This window comes from Lissotriton vulgaris, unplaced genomic scaffold, assembly GCF_964263255.1.
Source record: "Lissotriton vulgaris unplaced genomic scaffold, aLisVul1.2 SCAFFOLD_315, whole genome shotgun sequence".
In the NCBI taxonomy this organism is placed as follows: Eukaryota; Metazoa; Chordata; class Amphibia; order Caudata; family Salamandridae; genus Lissotriton; species Lissotriton vulgaris.
In genome coordinates this window covers 1,073,407-1,091,104 of record NW_028250410.1, presented here as the reverse complement: position 1 = coordinate 1,091,104, position 17,698 = coordinate 1,073,407, and the positions used below count along the sequence as shown (strand labels likewise).

The 17,698-nt window shown below is 46.7% G+C and overlaps 1 protein-coding gene across 1 annotated transcript in view; it reads left to right on the top strand.

The window, feature by feature from the left end:
- Nucleotides 1-16,593, top strand: part of LOC147663270 (sodium-dependent proline transporter-like) — a 419,748-nt gene extending 403,155 nt beyond the window's left edge. Inside the window, exons 14-15 of the mRNA XM_086950574.1 lie at nucleotides 5,801-5,974; nucleotides 15,421-16,593. Coding sequence (XP_086806700.1) covers nucleotides 5,801-5,974; nucleotides 15,421-15,576 — 330 coding nt within the window. The 3' untranslated portion in view covers nucleotides 15,577-16,593. The remainder of the gene's footprint in view (nucleotides 1-5,800; nucleotides 5,975-15,420) is intronic.
- Nucleotides 16,594-17,698: the final 1,105 nt, after the last annotated feature.

The window sequence follows — 17,698 nt, the reverse complement described above, 5'->3', positions numbered from 1 at the left end:
GAACTAAGAGGCAAGTCAGTTGTTATGTGCATCCTTTGGGCAGCCTGCGTTGCTATTGCACAGAAACAACAATATAGGTTATTAAATTAAACCATTGCCTTGGATCACACAGTTTGATCAGGTGGGGAAGCCAGGATTGGTCCAAATGTTCTGGTTTTACATAGTGCAATTCAGCCACTAGATGTAGGTTTCACCTCCCCTACACCCACCTTACCTACACCTGCCCCCTCAACTGACACCATGCTGGTTTCAATGCGGCCCTCTGCCACATACACTACATAGTTTGCTCCCTGGGAAAATGTTTGCGACTGCGAGTACACATGCAATGGATCATAAGTAGTTTAACTGTAGTACACAGGTAGACACCCAAAGCAATCCTTGCTGCAGCATTTAAAGCCATCCTTAAGTCACAAAACAGTATCGACCGCAATCACAGCACAATCCCTGGGAGATAGAAATGAAAGAAGGACTCACCGCAGCAAGGTGTTTTATTTCTGCAAACGTGTGTACCCTCTCGGGACAGCCGGCAATGGCATACCAGTGCCAGAGGTGCGGAAAGAACTCTCCTCAACATGGACACTTCCGTGCACTGCATCTAGACTTTCAGAAGTGGCACTCGAGACCCACACCAGGGTGGAGGAGTGACGGCTGGGCGAGGGCAGGCCCAGCGCATCATCGCTGTCGCTGAAACGGATGCAATGGCAGCATCGGGGGCATTTCCTAGTATTGTAGTGCAAGCGAACAGTGGCGAGATTGTCTTGTTCGAGTTTAATCATGCCCCCACCAACATCACGCAGCACGATCTGTATTTCCTCCACTGGCTTCTAGGAAACAGGAGAGCGAGCCAGAGTGGATTTACTCACTCAGCTCGACAGGACTGAGAGCCCAGAAAAACAAGCCTCTGCCTCGCATTTGGAGGATCAGTCGCTTCTCCGGCCCTGCAAAACAGCCTGAACTTTACAGACGAAAAGAAGTACTTTCGGTTTGCAAGTAAAAGGAGACAGGTCTTCACAGCTTCTGGCAGGTTTGCATGAAATAGCAGAAAATGAAGCTATCTATTCCATGCGATTGCGTGTGCACTTTTCTAAACTTCATGTAAATGTTCTTCTCTTACCTCAGCCTCCGAGCCCATTACCGGATGAAAGGGAGACGACGGTGCTCGCAATATCAAACACTGACAGAGGTGACACTTATTCTAGCAAAGCACACACTCCAGGCCTTGCAGAGACGGTCTCCACAGACGTGGTGCTGGCGCGCGAACGCCGTGACGCTTCAAATGAACTCAGCGCGCGGGGGCTGTCCCAGAGCCGTCATTGGTAGCGCTAAAGATTGATGGCCCTGGGACCCATAAACTGTACGCCGCTGCGCATCGCACCAGCATTCATCAAACCACCACTATAGTAGGTAGTGCATGCGTGCGTGGCGACGTGCACTGCACTGCACTGACTGCAGTGTTTTAATTTGTATCATAAGCAGGTGCGCACCGTGCGCTTGCACTAAAATAAAGTGTAAAGTAGACTCGTACCCCAACACCACATAAAGCAGCAGAGCAGAGGTGAGGCTGCAGTGCAGAGCTGTGTTTGTGTTACACAGCGAGGCGAGCCAGCGTGCGTAACTAGATTGGTGTCACCCCATGATGGGGTGACACCCGGTGCGGTCCGCACCCCCCGCACCCCACTAGTGACGCCGCTGGGCAGAGGTATTATTCTACAGTGGCCAGTCCTTGATGCTGCACAGACACTCACACAATATACAGGTCAATAGTCAATGCTGTAGAGGTACATACCTATAAACATGCCAGCAGACATCTCGGCTGACAGACAACCAGCCCGGCAGAGGTGCACCAGGAGTATTTGGGCAACTGAGGTATATTTGAACACAGACTGGGACGCATTGCTTCACCAGCTGTATACACAAGTGACTTTGATGGGCAACACATGATGCTGCAAAGCTGGAACAAACATATACAGATTATCGGAGTGTGCTACAGAGCTACACCTCTACAACGACCAACACTCAAAGCCGGTTCTCCATGACCAGCAGCACACACCGACATGAGCTGCACCTTTTGTAAGATCAGAAAATAGGAGTCCGTCCAAATGTCTCAACTGAACAAATTCTTCTAAAAAGTCTGCAACAAGAACTATCCTGATACAGAGGGCGGACTAATACATCGAAACGTATGACTACATTATGCTGATGTAAGGAGTGATAGTAACTTTCCAGGGGCTAGCACAGTAACGAAGGCCATGGTTGAGTACTACAAAACTGATACCTAAGCTGGATGGTGACCCAGTCCCACATTGAGTCTAAATCTCACCTTAAAAATATATGCCGAATAGTTGACCATACAACTAGGACATATTCAAACAACCAGATCAATCCAACTTTAAAGAAAGGCAAACATAGGACCACGTTAGGAAGCTCATTGACTTATTTAATTTCATATGACAAAGAACAGACAATCACTCTTCCATATTAAATGCTCGGATTGATTCATCAGGCTAGTATTACACAAATGTAGATTGTACATAAAATGTAACATTAATTGAATTGCTAATTACAACTCCTACAATCCGAGAAAATAAATTATGTTCAGTGGCAATAGTGCTAACTAAAAAACAAATATCAATGCATTCTGTTCCCACATCCATCTGTGGCACCTTTACCCGTCTTCCAACTCCCCAACCTCCACCGATCCCCACATTTTTATAATATGTGCAATGTCTATGGAAGCACCAGTTCAATATCTACAATTTAGAAACCAAGTCCAGGAAGTCAATATAATATGGTCTTATCATTGATGCTGTCCTTTAGCAAACACTGAGTTCTCGCTCCTTAAGATGATGGTGAAACTTGACCTGGTTAGGCAGACATCTGGATTAAACACAGGTGGCTCCAGCTCTCCAACCCTTAAAGAGTCAGAGCCCAGTGAGGTGTTGGAGATCTCCGGATAAACTAAACAAATCTATGGTCCTATCGTCAACATCTCTCAACTTAGAACTTTAAACCATATTTGATGCTTTTGGGACAATCTTTTAACCTGTTAATGGCACCCTTTGTGGCAGCATGCAATTACTAAATATAAGACCCATCTCGGCTCATCTTTCATAAAGTGTTTTTGGTGACTCTTCAGCCCCCTAAAAGGACGGTGCTCTCAAATTTCAGTATTCGAAGTGTGAGTGTTATAAAGTCTAGTCTGCGTGGTTCAGTTTGTGAAGAGAAAACCTTACCTGGGTTTTAGAAACGTCTGACTTCTCCAAGGGAAATCAATTCAAACTAATACAAAAAGTAAGATTAGATTTAAGAATTGACACAAATACAAAATCTCCAGGTTTTAGCAGATACCAAGTTTAAAATACAAAATAACATGCCCTCTGCCTCCTCTGCCATTCAAACAATCTTACCTTGAATACCAAATACCTCCTGAGGCCAAGAAGAGTCTAGAGGAGAAAGTGTAGCTCTCTGTAAGAGGAGGCATGAAATCACAGCATTAAGGGAACATAATAGGCAACACTGTTCTTGTGTGCACTGCATCAGCATCTCGGGATGTTCATCCGGAGAAACCTGAAGTTTGAAGTGAGAATCTAAGGAGATGAAGGGGGTGGGCAAAGGGGTATTTCTTTTTAAGAGATATGCAAGGGAGGTGAGTTATGCATTTGATTTGAAAGTTGATCACCCACTGATGACCATTGTAGATGGTAGGAAAACACAATAACGATACGAACACAAGAGAACCACATGTCGATTCCCATCAAACTGCACAGCCATGTTTCAAATGAATCCAATAAATTAAACCATGAAATTCTACGCTTATACCAAGTTTAGTTCATCATTAATCCTTTTTACTCCTTTGTTTAGTCAATTCATTTTACTCATTTTTGTTGCTCTTCATGTCGTTCTCCAAAAAAGCACAAGAATGATGAAAGTTTCCACATGTCACGCTTTATTGTAAAAACGCCCAATGCATTTTGGATATAAAATCCTTCTTCGGGGGCATCTATGAAAATAAAAAATATACATATCACCAATAATTGCCAATGTCATAATTATAATACAGTCTACTAACCCCATGCACTCATATAAATGTAAGACTGTAAGCCTGTTGCCTGCGCTTATATACACATTCTGGATATGCCTGTTCCAAACAGTAGCGAGATTAACATCGTCCTGCGTTTGCCCGTGTTACCCCAGAAACCATTATCTGAAATTTACTCAGTAATGTTCCACTCGCTGATTCGTAACCCCTCCAGCCGAAGTTCACTATTCTACAATAACATTTTACTGCCACGCGCTTACCGTGACATGTGCTCTACTATCTCCAAAATAATTATTTGTGTGAGCTTCCTACCCGTGAATCATCCATATTCCTTCTCTTTCGCGGCAAAAAGCCGCGGAATACTCTGGCTTGTACCATCAGAAAAAAATTGCTTAGCTGCAACCAGCTACCGCACACTTGTATTCACTTAACTCTCCCCAGGTGAGGAATCCCATATGAGCAAACGTACTCTTGCTCTCATATTAATAGGACAGAGCGCAGAGGAAGCTAGCACGCCCAGCAGAGTACGTTAAGCGAAGTTGTCTAAGAGCATCTGATTATATAGGTGTGCAACTCACCACCTTGCATCTACAGGAAAACAATAACGACATATTCAAAACAAGAAGGTGCTAAGGAGTGTGACTAGGCCAGGCTGGAATGACTACAACGCTGAGGTTTCCCCTATTTTAATAAAGCATTCATTAAAGCAAGAGAATTGTTAAGGAAAAGTAAAATGTAAGAAGGACACAGTTAAAAAAATTAAAAAACTACAGGTTTTTAGTTCTGTGTCTTAATCTTGGACAAGTGGGAAGGAGGCAGGTGAAGTTTAAGCTGTTAATGAGACATATTGGGGTGTGATGTGAATAGTTATCAAGGACAGAAGGCATGATGCCTGGGCAGTGGGGTTTATTATACTGTTCTCATCTAATGCCCCTGTGAAAAATGCATTTTGTATTGAAATATGGAAAAACAACAATTATTTTAAAGAAATATATAAAATAACTGCAGGGAAAAGGCAGATGAATGTCTCATACTACTCTTCTGCAGCTCAAAAAGGCTTTTCGGAATACTTTTGTGGAACTCTGCATGGTTCACAGGAGTGTGAATCATAGGGACCTCCACTGATAAGTGCTCTTCTATCAGCTTATGTTCCCAGTAGGGGTTTAAGATCCTCTAGCTTAGGTCTCTTGAAGGTGCCGCGTGTTCACAGATCCAGATGGGGTGACAGATCGTGTCTTATCTGTCCCCCAAACTTTGGAATTCTCTGCCAAGGGAATTAAGGATGGAGATTCAGTTCAGGAAGATGATCAAACCATGGCTCTACCCTCATTAGTTTAACTTAAGCTCCTGCTCTAGACGATTGAGGGTGCACACTCGACTCACTTAGCGCTGGGAAGCCTCAGGGTAGCTAGACACTATAAATTTGCATAAGATCAGATAGCTGATGGAGAGGCTTGCTCCCTTTGTCTCCCACTGTCTGAACCTCCTGCTCTTCCCCACTCTAGTTTTTGTGACATGGATTTTGTAGCATAGGGTATGTGATTTTGAAGTGGTATCTTTGCTTCCAATAAGATCACACTGTCTTGTATTTCATAAAGGGGTTTAAATAAAGAGTGGGCTCAGTCTTAAAATTGCCTATCAGTATCAGCTTGCAAATCTATCTATTGTGAAACAATTAATGAATTAACAGAAGTGCACAAGAAGTATGCCAGCTTTTGATCCCGCATATTTTACCTCAAGATCTTGTCTCTTTTTTCATAGTTCATCCTCTTTTATATCTTCATGGAGATGTACAACACACCGCTGCACTACGGCTCGTACGAGTATCCGCGCTGGGGAAAAGCCCTGGGAATCTGCATGGGGGCACTCTGCTGTATACAGATTCCCATCTGGGCGGGAGTGGCCATCTTTAAGGAAACTGGAACCCTGACAGACGTAAGTACAGTATTCCTTCTGGAGCTTCTGATGAACTTGTGAACGGAGAGTAGTAGCTTGATACGACTACAGCAAAGGTGCTTAGACTGCAAGACATCGCTATAACTCTCTACTGGACATTGTTAGTGTTCCGTCTGTCTTTCCGTCCCTCAGGTGATAGACTGAGGCAGGGTTGCATTCAATTTTTAGTGAACATCCAACAAATTTGCTTATGCGCACTGAGATCGATGCATAATAGTGCTATCCTGGAGCAATTGTCGCATTCTTTGCTCACCACAAGAGTCCTTGACCATGAGATCTGGCAGAATGTCTGGTGACACTAGCTCTGTCTGGGCTCATCTGATATCCTCTTAGGAAATCTGTCTTTCTTATTGCTCCTGTACTTGATAACCTTGGTATGTGAATGCCTGTGCTGAAAGAAATCTGTTTTATCTCGGTCATTAGATCCTTCCTAACCTGAAATCACGTATCCTTCCCGGATGCTTCTATTCATTGCCTTACCTGCACTACAAGAATCTTTAATGTGGGAGAGATTTTTTTTATTAATGGCTGATCTCTGAAAGCCTAGATCAACACTTTAGTGTTAGAGCAGTATACTCTGGTGGTACTTTTTATTTATTTTTAAGCCTTAAATTCTAGGATGGCATCCGACTGATGGTGCGGCTCTGCACTTATACAAGTCTCTCTGAGGTTCTCCCAGCATGTTTGCAAGGAAGCCATAGGCTCCTTAAAATGCAGTCACTGTCTTTAGCTCAGTTTGCCGTTGTCAACTTGGATGGCTGAAAGCATTAGGGTCTGCCTGTTCAAGAGAGGGTCTCGTTACAGTCCTGCCCACGTTTATGTAGCCTTTGACTATCTACGAAATTGAACTCCGTCGCTATCCTGGTGGACGTCTCTACTAATATGTCTCTGCAAACTTAACTGAAATATTGCTATTCTACTTTGGAAGGAATTGTGTGGTTTGGGGGGGGATCTGGGGCACCTCAAATCCATGGAGAACATCTGCAACCAACATCTCCTGCACTCGGGACTACACCTTGGGGCAGTGGTTCCCAACCTGTGGTTCAGGGACCCCTAGGGGTCCACGAAGCCTCCTCAGCCATCACTGCTTAGAAAATTAACTAATATTAACAGATTAATAAAGTGTAAATACATATAGTGGCTAAATGTACAGTTGGACATTTTTAAATGTACTGTAAATGTCCAGTATTTGAAATTGGAGGCTAGAAATTAAATTGGTATCCTCCAATTGATTTGTGGGAGCAGTGAAGGTGCATCAAATAGAATATAGTATGGATGACGAGGGGCCTCAGTGGAATTTAGAAAAGCTCCAACCCTTCTACTAAAATCTGTTCTTTTAAAATCATATTTGTTTGCAAATTAAATGTATTATTATTTATCCAGTATTAGGGGTGTCTTTCATAGATTCACATGCCTGAATCATTCCCCGTCGTCGAGACGGGAGCCTCCGGTAAATAAAAAAGTAATGTCCATAGACATACATAGAGAGAAAGGGTCCAAGGGTCTCCCCTTAGTAGCCTTTCCTTGTCCTTATGTAAAAAGGACCAAACTGACATAGTCAGCCAATCAGCTCCGACCTCCCTCTAGAACCTTCCTGGGAGGAGCCTCAGTCCCTCAGATTTTCTACCGCACGTTGTGCTAGGGAGTCTCCTGCCTGAGCTCTCCTCAGGATTACTCTAAATTCACCAAACTTTCTTTGAAAGTGTTCTCTGAAACCTCAAAACTCTTCAAGGACTTCTTCAACACACTATCCCTGAAGTAAGTGTGTGTTTCTACTGCTTTTTACATGTCTGACTCGGGGAAGAAAGCCCTGTTCAGGGCCTGCTCTTCCTGCAGCAAGAAAAGAATACATGTGGATGATCGGCACGACCTGTGCTTGTATTGCCTTTACCCGGACCATAATTCGGAGAAATGCACTATCTGTCGGTCTGTTCCAAAAAAGACTGTGAGAGACAGGGAAGGTCGCCTTCTGATTTGGTTGGACAGGCTTAAGAACAGAGACAATCTGGACTCCTCTGTGAGCAGCGTTTCCAGGCCCTCTGCTGTCTCAAACAAGAGGCCAAGGGAAGCTTCCCCGGGCCCCTCAGACACTCCTCCTACGAAGACCCACAAAAGTCTTCAGAGGCGAGATCTGCGTCATCCTCAGTGTCTGCTAAGGAGGGTAAAACCTTTAAAATGCCTGCTCCGTCCTCCAGACAAGGCCAGAGGACTACTTCAGTCAAAACCACAGTGTCTACCACATCAGCATCGTCGCCCTCAGCATCGACGACGATGACTACGTCCTCCTCATCTTCAGGTAGACCTGTTTCTTCAATTATTCCCCTGACATCGTCGTCGACGACAAAGACCATGTCGACAACGAAGACCACACCGTCGACGACGCCGTCAACAGCGACGAGCCCATCGTCGTCAAAACCGGCGACGACAAGAGTGTCGACGAGAGACTCGTCGACGAGACCATCGTCTACGAAGGCACCGTCGATGAAGACGACGACTTCGCAGTCGTCGACAACCAAGATCCCTTCGTCCACCCCACCGTCGACGAAGACCTCGTCGACGACCCCGTCGACGAGAGGCTCGTCGTCGACGACCCCGTCGACGAAGACCCCGTCGACGAAGACACCGTCGACGAAGACCCCGTCGACGAAGACCCCGTCGACGACGACACCAAAGGCTCCGTCGACGGACTCGACGACGACACCGTCGACGGACGACTCGTCGTCGAATGAACCATGGAAAAAATCGAAACTGGTGGAGGCACCGTCCATGATGCTACCACCGTCGACGGTCCCCTCGACGACGACAGGCTCTACCATACAGTCTGGCAAACCAGGCAAACCACTAATTACCCCGGAAACGACGTCTCCAAGTAAGGTGGAAAAGCAACCACCTCAAGAAATTTTCCAAAGCGAAGAATCCGAAGAGGATGACCATCTGGATCCCGCTACTTCAGTCTCAGAACTTCACATAAAATGCCAAAGCACTGATGAGGAACAGCCTCAAGTGGTGGTTTCTTCGGACGATGAGGAGGAAGAGGAAGAACTGGAGGAAGGAGAGGTCCAGGAGGTTCACTCGGACCACTCGGACCAGGATGAAGAGGATGAATATATAGCATCATCCCCAGCTTCACCACAACCACGCCAAGCGGACTCCCCCCCGGTCGACATTGCTGGCTTCCACAAGCTGGTGGAGAGAGCGGCGAAGAGATTCCACATGGTGGTGGAATCCATGGAAACTGACTGTTTCCTGCACGACTTTAAGGAACAGACTCAGAAATCTGCAAAAGCTGTTCCGATCATAGAATTTTTGTGGGAACAAGGAAAGAAGTTAATGCTAACTCCTGCTTCAGTGCCGGCGGTGGTCCCACGCCTAGATAAGAAATACAGAGCACCACTCACTGCGGCGGCTTGCCTTAATGGTCACCCCAAACCGGACTCGGTAGTGACGCAGGCGGCCCAGAAACACTCCCGCAACCCTTCCTCACCACTGTCCGCTCCCCCGGACAAAGAGGGCAGGAAACTTGACACGATTGGTAAACGTTTCACATCCACATCGGCCATGTCCATCAAGGTGGCCAACTCCATTGCCTTGCTGGGGCGTTACAATCGCCAGCTGTGGGAGGACATTGCCCCTTACGTAAAGGAACTGCCTGATGACGTCCAGGGTGAGGTGAAAGCGCTCCTCGTGGAAGGTCAATCTTCTGCAGCGGAACTCATAGACTGTGCTATCGACGCAGCCATGACAGGCTTCCGTCAACTTGCGGGAGCTGCTGTACTGAGACGCCAGGGATGGCTAAGAGCGACTTCATTCCGCCAAGAAGTCCAAGCAAAGGTTCTGGACATGCCCTTCGACGGCCAGCACCTGTTTGGAGAAAAGGTCGACGAAGCTCTACAGGCCATTAAGAAGGACACAGACACGGCAAGGGCACTGGGCTCTCTGCAGTCTAGAAACCAGTCCTTTCGGGGCAACAGGCCCAGAGGTCAGTCCTCCTATCGAGGCTCATATCAAAACAGGTCCTCATCCTCGTTCTCATACAATCACAAAGGCCAGTACCAAAACAAACAACAGCAAGGCCGACAATCTTCATTCGGAAGGTCAACCTACAGAGGTAAAAATACCAAGAGGGGCGCTGGCGGCCGCGAGTGACCGACTACTCCAGCCAGTCCAAACACCATCTCCATCCTTTCAAATTGGAGGAAAACTGACCCATTTCCTTCACAATTGGCAGTACATCACCACGGACCGGTGGGTTCTTCAAATTATTCGATTCGGCCACTCTCTCGAATTCACCTCCATCCCTCCCAATACCCCTCCACGCAGACGGACACACAAACATCCACGCCTGCTTCTGAAGGAACTTTCGACAATGCTACAAAAAGGAGCAATCGAAAGGGTTCCGGCATCCTCAAAGGGGAAAGGATTTTACTCCCACTTCTTTCTTGTACAACAAAAAGAAAACAAGTGGAGACCCATCCTGGATCTCCGGGGACTCAACACCTTCCTGCGGAGCCAATCGTTCAGGATGGTGACGATCCAAGAAATCCTGGGCATTCTAGAGAAAGGAGATTTCATGGTGTCACTGGATCTCCAGGATGCATACTACCACATCCCCATCCTCAAAAATCACCGGAAATTCCTAAGATTCGAGGTGGCGGGCCGTCACTATCAGTTCAAAGTCCTGCCGTTCGGCCTCAAGTCCGCGCCGCGCATTTTCACGAAATGCCTTGCGCCAGTGGCAGCCTTCCTGCGTCAACTGGGCCACCAGGTCTTCCCCTACCTAGACGACTGGCTGGTGAAAGCACCCTCACCTGGGGACGCAATCACGTCCTCAAACGCCTGCACCAATCTCTTTCAAAATCTGGGATTGACGCTCAATCTCAAAAAATCATGCATGGTCCCCGCAACAAAGATTACCTTCCTAGGGGCCATGTTAGACACAGTGTGCACGAAAGCCTTCCCCTCAAAAGAGAGGACAGACAAGATCTTATCTCTGGCCACGGCTGTGGCAAAGACAACGCACCTGAAAGTTCGGACTTACACCTCCCTCCTGGGGATGATGTCTTCCTGCATACTCCTCATCCCGCACTGCAGGCTCAGAATACGGCCCTTGCAGGAGGCACTCGCGAGCCAATGGACCCAAAGCACTGGCTCCTTCGAGGACATCCTTCGGATCACACCGAAAATTTCCAAAGCTCTACAATGGTGGACACGTCGCCAAAATCTAACAGTGGGCTTACCGTTTCTCCTCCCAGCATCACCGCTGGTGATAACAACGGACGCCTCCCTAGAGGGATGGGGCGCGGTGCTCCAGGACCTACAGATCAGCGGCAAATGGGACTTTCAAGAACAATCGCTCCATATAAACCTCTTGGAGCTAAGAGCAGTGTATCTGGCTCTTCAAGCCTTCTTACCCCGCATCCAGAAATCCCCAGTGCTCGTCAGGACAGACAACACCACGACGATGCACTATCTAAACAAACAAGGGGGAACGCGTTCGCTCTCGCTCTCACGCGAATCGCAGACGATCTGGAACTGGCTGGTGATACACGAAATCCAACTCAAAGCGGAATATGTCCCGGGAAAGGACAATACCATCGCGGACGCCCTGAGCAGGCAAAAGTCCCTCTCCCACGAGTGGGAACTATCGGACAGCGCCCTCACTCACATCTTTTCTCTTTGGGGAGTACCAAACATCGACCTCTTTGCCACCAAGAGGAACGCCAAATGCCCGAGCTACGCAAGTTGGCATCCCCAACCAGGATCACTAGGAAATGCATTTTCCATCGGATGGTACAGCGTCTTTGCATACGCCTTTCCTCCATTCCCGATGATTCCACGGCTCCTCAGAAAAATGAAAGCGGAACCATGCACCCTGATCCTGATTGCCCCGTCCTGGCCGAGGCAACACTGGTTCTCGGATCTGCTTCGACTCTCCATCACATCACCGATTCGCCTGAACCAACACCCAGCCCTTCTGACGATGTCCAACGGGCAAGTGCAACACCCGAACCTCCAATCGCTCAAATTATCAGCCTGGCTCCTGAGCACAGAGAGTTCGGTGGCCTAAATATCCCACAAGACTGCAGGGATGTACTAGCCAAAGCAAGGGCAGACAGTACGAACAAGACCTACTGTCTCAAATGGAAGAGGTTCTGCATATGGTGCTCAGACCAGGGCTTACGGCCCCTCGCCATCACACCTGAACAGATATTACCATACCTCCTGCATTTGGCCCAGTCGGGACTGGCGCATGCATCCATCAAAGTTCACCTGGCAGCAATCTCGAGGTTCACCAGAACGGTCACAGGACCTTCTCTGTGGTCTAGTCGGCTAGTCAAGCAATTCCTCAAAGGGCTATACAGATCCTTCCCGAGGCCTCGAAAAGTACCTCCCACATGGCAGCTTAACCTGGTACTCAACCAACTCATGCGTCACCCGTTTGAGCCCATTCACAGGGCATCTCTTCAACACCTCTCATGGAAAACAGCGCTCTTGCTCGCTCTAACTTCGGCCGGAAGGGTTAGCGAGCTGCAAGCCTTGTCCATTCAAGAACCATATCTACAATTCAGACATGATAGGGTGATACTGCGACCAAACCCTAAGTTCATTCCAAAAGTACCTTCGGACTTCCATCTCAACGAACCATTGGTCCTTAGGTCATTCTTCGCCAACCCTTCCACAGCAGCGGAAAGATCGCTGCATTCTTTGGACCTTATGAGGTGCCTGAAGTTCTACCTGGACAAGACTAAGGATCTCAGAAAATCCTCACAGCTGTTCATGGCATACAGCAGGCCACGAATGGGCCTACCCCTCACGAAGCAAAGCATCTCCAGATGGATCTCCTCTGCGATTTCATTCTGCCACGACAAGGCCGGCCGGCCTCTGAATGATCATGTTACTGCTCATTCCACCAGGGCGATGTCCACGTCAGCGGCGCTGTTTGCAGGAGTGCCAATCCTGGACATCTGCAGGGCGGCGACCTGGAAGTCACCGCATACTTTCTCCAGACACTACTGCCTGGATATCGAACTCCAGAAGGATGCGGCAGTGGGCCAGGCGGTGCTTCGCCATCTCTTTCAGTAAGGTGAGCCTTCCAACATCCCGCCTTCCAGGTATGCACATTATTGCTCTGATGATATTATGTCTAAGCTGTCTCTTTATTGTATATTATATGCATTATCTACTATGACGGCAGAGCAACTCTGTTTTACAAATGTGCTACTATGATTGCTAGCTACTCTGATTCAGGCATGTGAATCTATGAAAGACACCCCTAATACTGGATAAGAAATGTGTTACTTACCTGTAACAGCAGTTATCCAGTATTGGTGTCTTTCATAGATTCACATGCAACCCTCCTGCCTCCCCGGGAAGGACTCACTTCCCTCTCGGAACTATATTACGCCAAACCTAGCTGGGTGCGTACGAAAATCTGAGGGACTGAGGCTCCTCCCAGGAAGGTTCTAGAGGGAGGTCGGAGCTGATTGGCTGACTATGTCAGTTTGGTCCTTTTTACATAAGGACAAGGAAAGGCTACTAAGGGGAGACCCTTGGACCCTTTCTCTCTATGTATGTCTATGGACATTACTTTTTTATTTACCGGAGGCTCCCGTCTCGACGACGGGGAATGATTCAGGCATGTGAATCTATGAAAGACACCAATACTGGATAACTGCTGTTACAGGTAAGTAACGCATTTCTTATGTATGTGGTTGATGGAATGCTTGTTCTGGATTTTTTGTGTATTGTTTTGTGGTTCAAATTATCGACAGTGTTTAATCCTGGGTTCCTCACTTCCAGTAATGACTCAGCGAAGGGGGATCCCCAGATTCCAAGAATGATTCAGTGAGGGTCCCGAGGCTCCAGTAATGATAAAGTCAGGGTCCACAGAAGACAAAAGTTTGGGAACCACTGCCGTGGGGATCTATAGAGGTTTCATGGAGAGTTGGCAACATTACTGTAGGAAGGCTCATTCTCTACCACCTGCGGCAGCCACATCTGAATGTGCCTTGTAAGACGAGTGCTTCGAAGCATTTGTGTTTTGCAACAGGCAAAAAACTCAGTCTACCTCTACCTTGCAGAGTCCTTTAAATAACTTTCATAAGGCAGCCCCTTTTCCATATTGGCAACAATAGTAGTAAATGCTAAACATAGTAAAAACTTTGTCACTTTTTTTGAGCTTGTTGTGGATGGCATTGAGCTTACCCTACGCATAAAAAAATGCCATAAAAAGGTGAACTGGAGGAGGAGGACTGGGCGGAGGCATTAGCAAGTCCATGGGGGGCAGCAATAGCAGCCACGTGCCTGTGTCTGATACAATTCAAATATTTACACAGTGTATTTTACCAGAGAGCGCTTGTGGAGGGCAGGAATGATTGTATCAATGTGGTTCGGAGGAGGGCGCCTTTTTGCAAACAGTCTGGAGTTGTCGCTCGCTACATAGATTTTGGAGGGGGGTGTTCTCCTGCCTGTCAGAAGTGTTGGGATGGGATGGGAGCTTCGCTGCACGCCGCGCTTGGCCCGGTTACATGTCATGGAGGTAGTTGGGGGCAATAGATATAAGCAACACCTCTTGTTGTTAGGTCTCACGTTGGCAAAGAGGGACATTGCCAGGGCTTGGAAGGCGCCCTCGGCTCCGACGTTGGCTGCAAGGAGGAATGGAATAGATTTTTGCATGGGACTTGAACAGCCGGTCTTCATTGCCAGGGGGTGTCCCCGTAAGCATTATAAGATTTGGAAAAGATGGGCAGACTACCGGGGACTAGATTTAGATCTGCCGCTGGAAGGGGACGTTCACTTGATGGATTGATGGGCTCTGCAGGGTGGCTGATGGGCTCTGTGTATGGGTCCAGAGAAGTACTAAATATTCTATTGGGGCGTGGGCGCAATCGGGGGGAGGAGGGAGGGGTTTGTTCTATTATGGTTTTTTCAAGTATATAAAAGTCAACGTAATTTTTTATTTTACAATTGATGTGTGCAGCAGTCTCCGGGTTGCGGAGCTATGCAACTTATGTGAACCGTGACAAATAAAACTTGTTTAAAAAAAAAATTAAAAAATGTCATAAAACAGACATTTGAGGTGAGCAGATTTTGAGTGTCTGTAGTGTTGAAGATGTGTTCTATAGGAAGGAGCAGCTCTCCACCTAAATTCTGGAAGTACCCAACTTGCATAATGTATGCAGCACTCTCATATTGCAAGAGCATATATGCCATTAACGAAAGAAAAATACAAATAATTCTAACTTTGATTATTTTTACCCAAACTGGTATTTTGCTATTATTTGGAGTTATTGCGCCAAATGTAGTGTCTTACTGTACTGGTCTTGTTGCCCCCAAATACTGCAAAAGCTAATTGATGCCCCCTGCTGGCCTTTGGTGCAATATGAATAGATGTGTTTATAATTTTTTTCTTCTGTTTTCTTCAGAGGTTTAAGAAGTCCATTCGCCCTTTGAACTCTTGGCGTTCGGCCAGTGGCCAGCGAGGGGAACCCAGTGGGGTCATTGATGTGCCCTACACAGTGAACCTGACAGACCAAGACTTCAACAACCCAGATTGGCAGACAGGTAGCAGCGAAGCATGACCTTTATACCTCCATCGTATGGATCAGTGCCAGGGGTGTCGCCATTTGACTTATGGACTTTTTTAACAGCAGCCCCCCATGGAATATGAGCTAAAATCCATTGAAACCTGGTGTCAACTGCAGTAAGGGAGGAATGAACAGACCAGGAAGTGGCAGAACAGTAACACTCCTCTGTTACTAGTAGATGCCAAACAGCACTCAGATGCCATGTTGGTTACCTGAGGAATGACCCACCAAGAAGTAGTTGAACCAGAACAATTCTGTGATATTTAATGGCTACCATGTTTGCTGCTGGAAGGAGAAGTCAACCCGAAGTGACAGAACAGAAACAATCCAATGATCCTGCTGGACATCACTTGCCTGCCATATTTGTTACAGGAAGGATGAGTCAACCAAGAAGTGGCAGAACAGAAACAATCCAGTGATCCTGCTGGACATCACTTGGCTGCCATGTTTGATACTGGAAGGATTAATCAACCACAAAGTGGCAGAACAGAAGCAATCCAATGATCCTGCTGGACATCACTTGGCTGCCATGTTTGTTACCGGAAGGATGAGTCAACCAGGAAGTGGCAGAACAGAAGCAATCCAATGACCCTGCTGGACATCACTTGCCTGCCATATTTGTTACAGGATGGATGAGTCAACCAAGAAGTGGCAGAACAGAAACAATCCAGTGATCCTGCTGGACATCACTTGGCTGCCATGTTTGATACTGGAAGGATGAATCAACCACAAAGTTGCAGGACAGAAGCAATCCAATGATCCTGCTGGACATCACTTGGCTGCCATGTTTGTTACTGGAAGGATGAGTCAACCAGGAAGTGGCAGAACAGAAGCAATCCAATGACCCTGCTGGACATCACTTGCCTGCCATATTTGTTACAGGAAGGATGAGTCAACCAAGAAGTGGCAGAACAGAAACAATTGAGTGATCCCGCTGGACATCACTTGGCTGCCATGTTTGATACTGGAAGGATGAATCAACCAAAAAGTTGCAGAACAGAAGCAATCCAATGACCCTGCTGGACATCACTTGGCTGCCATGTTTGTTACTGGAAGGATGAGTCAACCAGGAAGTGGCAGAACAGAAGCAATCCAATGATCCTGCTGGACATCACTTGGCTGCCATGTTTGTTACTGGAAGACTGAGACAACCAGGAAGTGGCAGAACAGAAACAATCCAACCACCCTGCTTGAGATTACTTGACTGCCATATTTGTCACTGGAAGGATAAATCAACCAGAAAGTTGCAGAACAGAAACAATTCAATGATCCTGCTGGACATCACTTGGCTCCCATGCTTGTTTGTGGAAGGCTGTCCCAACCAGGAACTTTCAGAACCGGAACAATCCCATAAGGCTGCTGCTCAACACTGTGTTTGGTACTGCACTGACTCTAAACTAAATGTCCACCTCATGCAAAGATGTGGAAAAGGTGCCATAGGTATTTCTGGAACCAAGTGAAAGTGCACAGCAGAGACATATGTGTTTAAAAAGGGAAAAGAGTATACTATTCAAAGCTTACCAGATGCATTCCTCATTTTTCGCTGATTACTTCATCATTGTCTTTCTGGTGGTGCTTACTGTTACCATGTACAGCACTCTATGCAAGGGTTTATAGCTTTTCATAAAGTGCCTACAATCCGAGCTTGTCTTAGATTATTTTGTTTGTTACTTATAGATTTTCAGACTGTCTAGCAGTTTGCAGGTGTGTGTTACAGAACACTTTCCAGTCTGCTCTCGGTCTGGCAGAATGGTGCAGGAGAAGGCTCTGTTCGATGTCTGAAGCATTCCAAAGACCCTCTTCCTTTCGATGTCTGAAAGAATTCTTTAAGGCCATCAGGCCTTTACAAATGTACAGGACGCCTTATCTGGGTATGCGGGTACCGCTAAAGAAGCACATTATTCTTATTTTAGAAATAGCAATAGTCATGTCTGTGTAGAACTATATTTATAATTGGTGGCTCACAAACTACTGAATTGTTATTTGAAACCATTTTTGATAGCCAAGAATTGATAGATGAAAATACTGCCTAACATCATAATTACTGGAATTTCATCTCTGCAGTATACATTGTATTTACAATGTGGATCACCCATATGCAAATCTGTATATATAT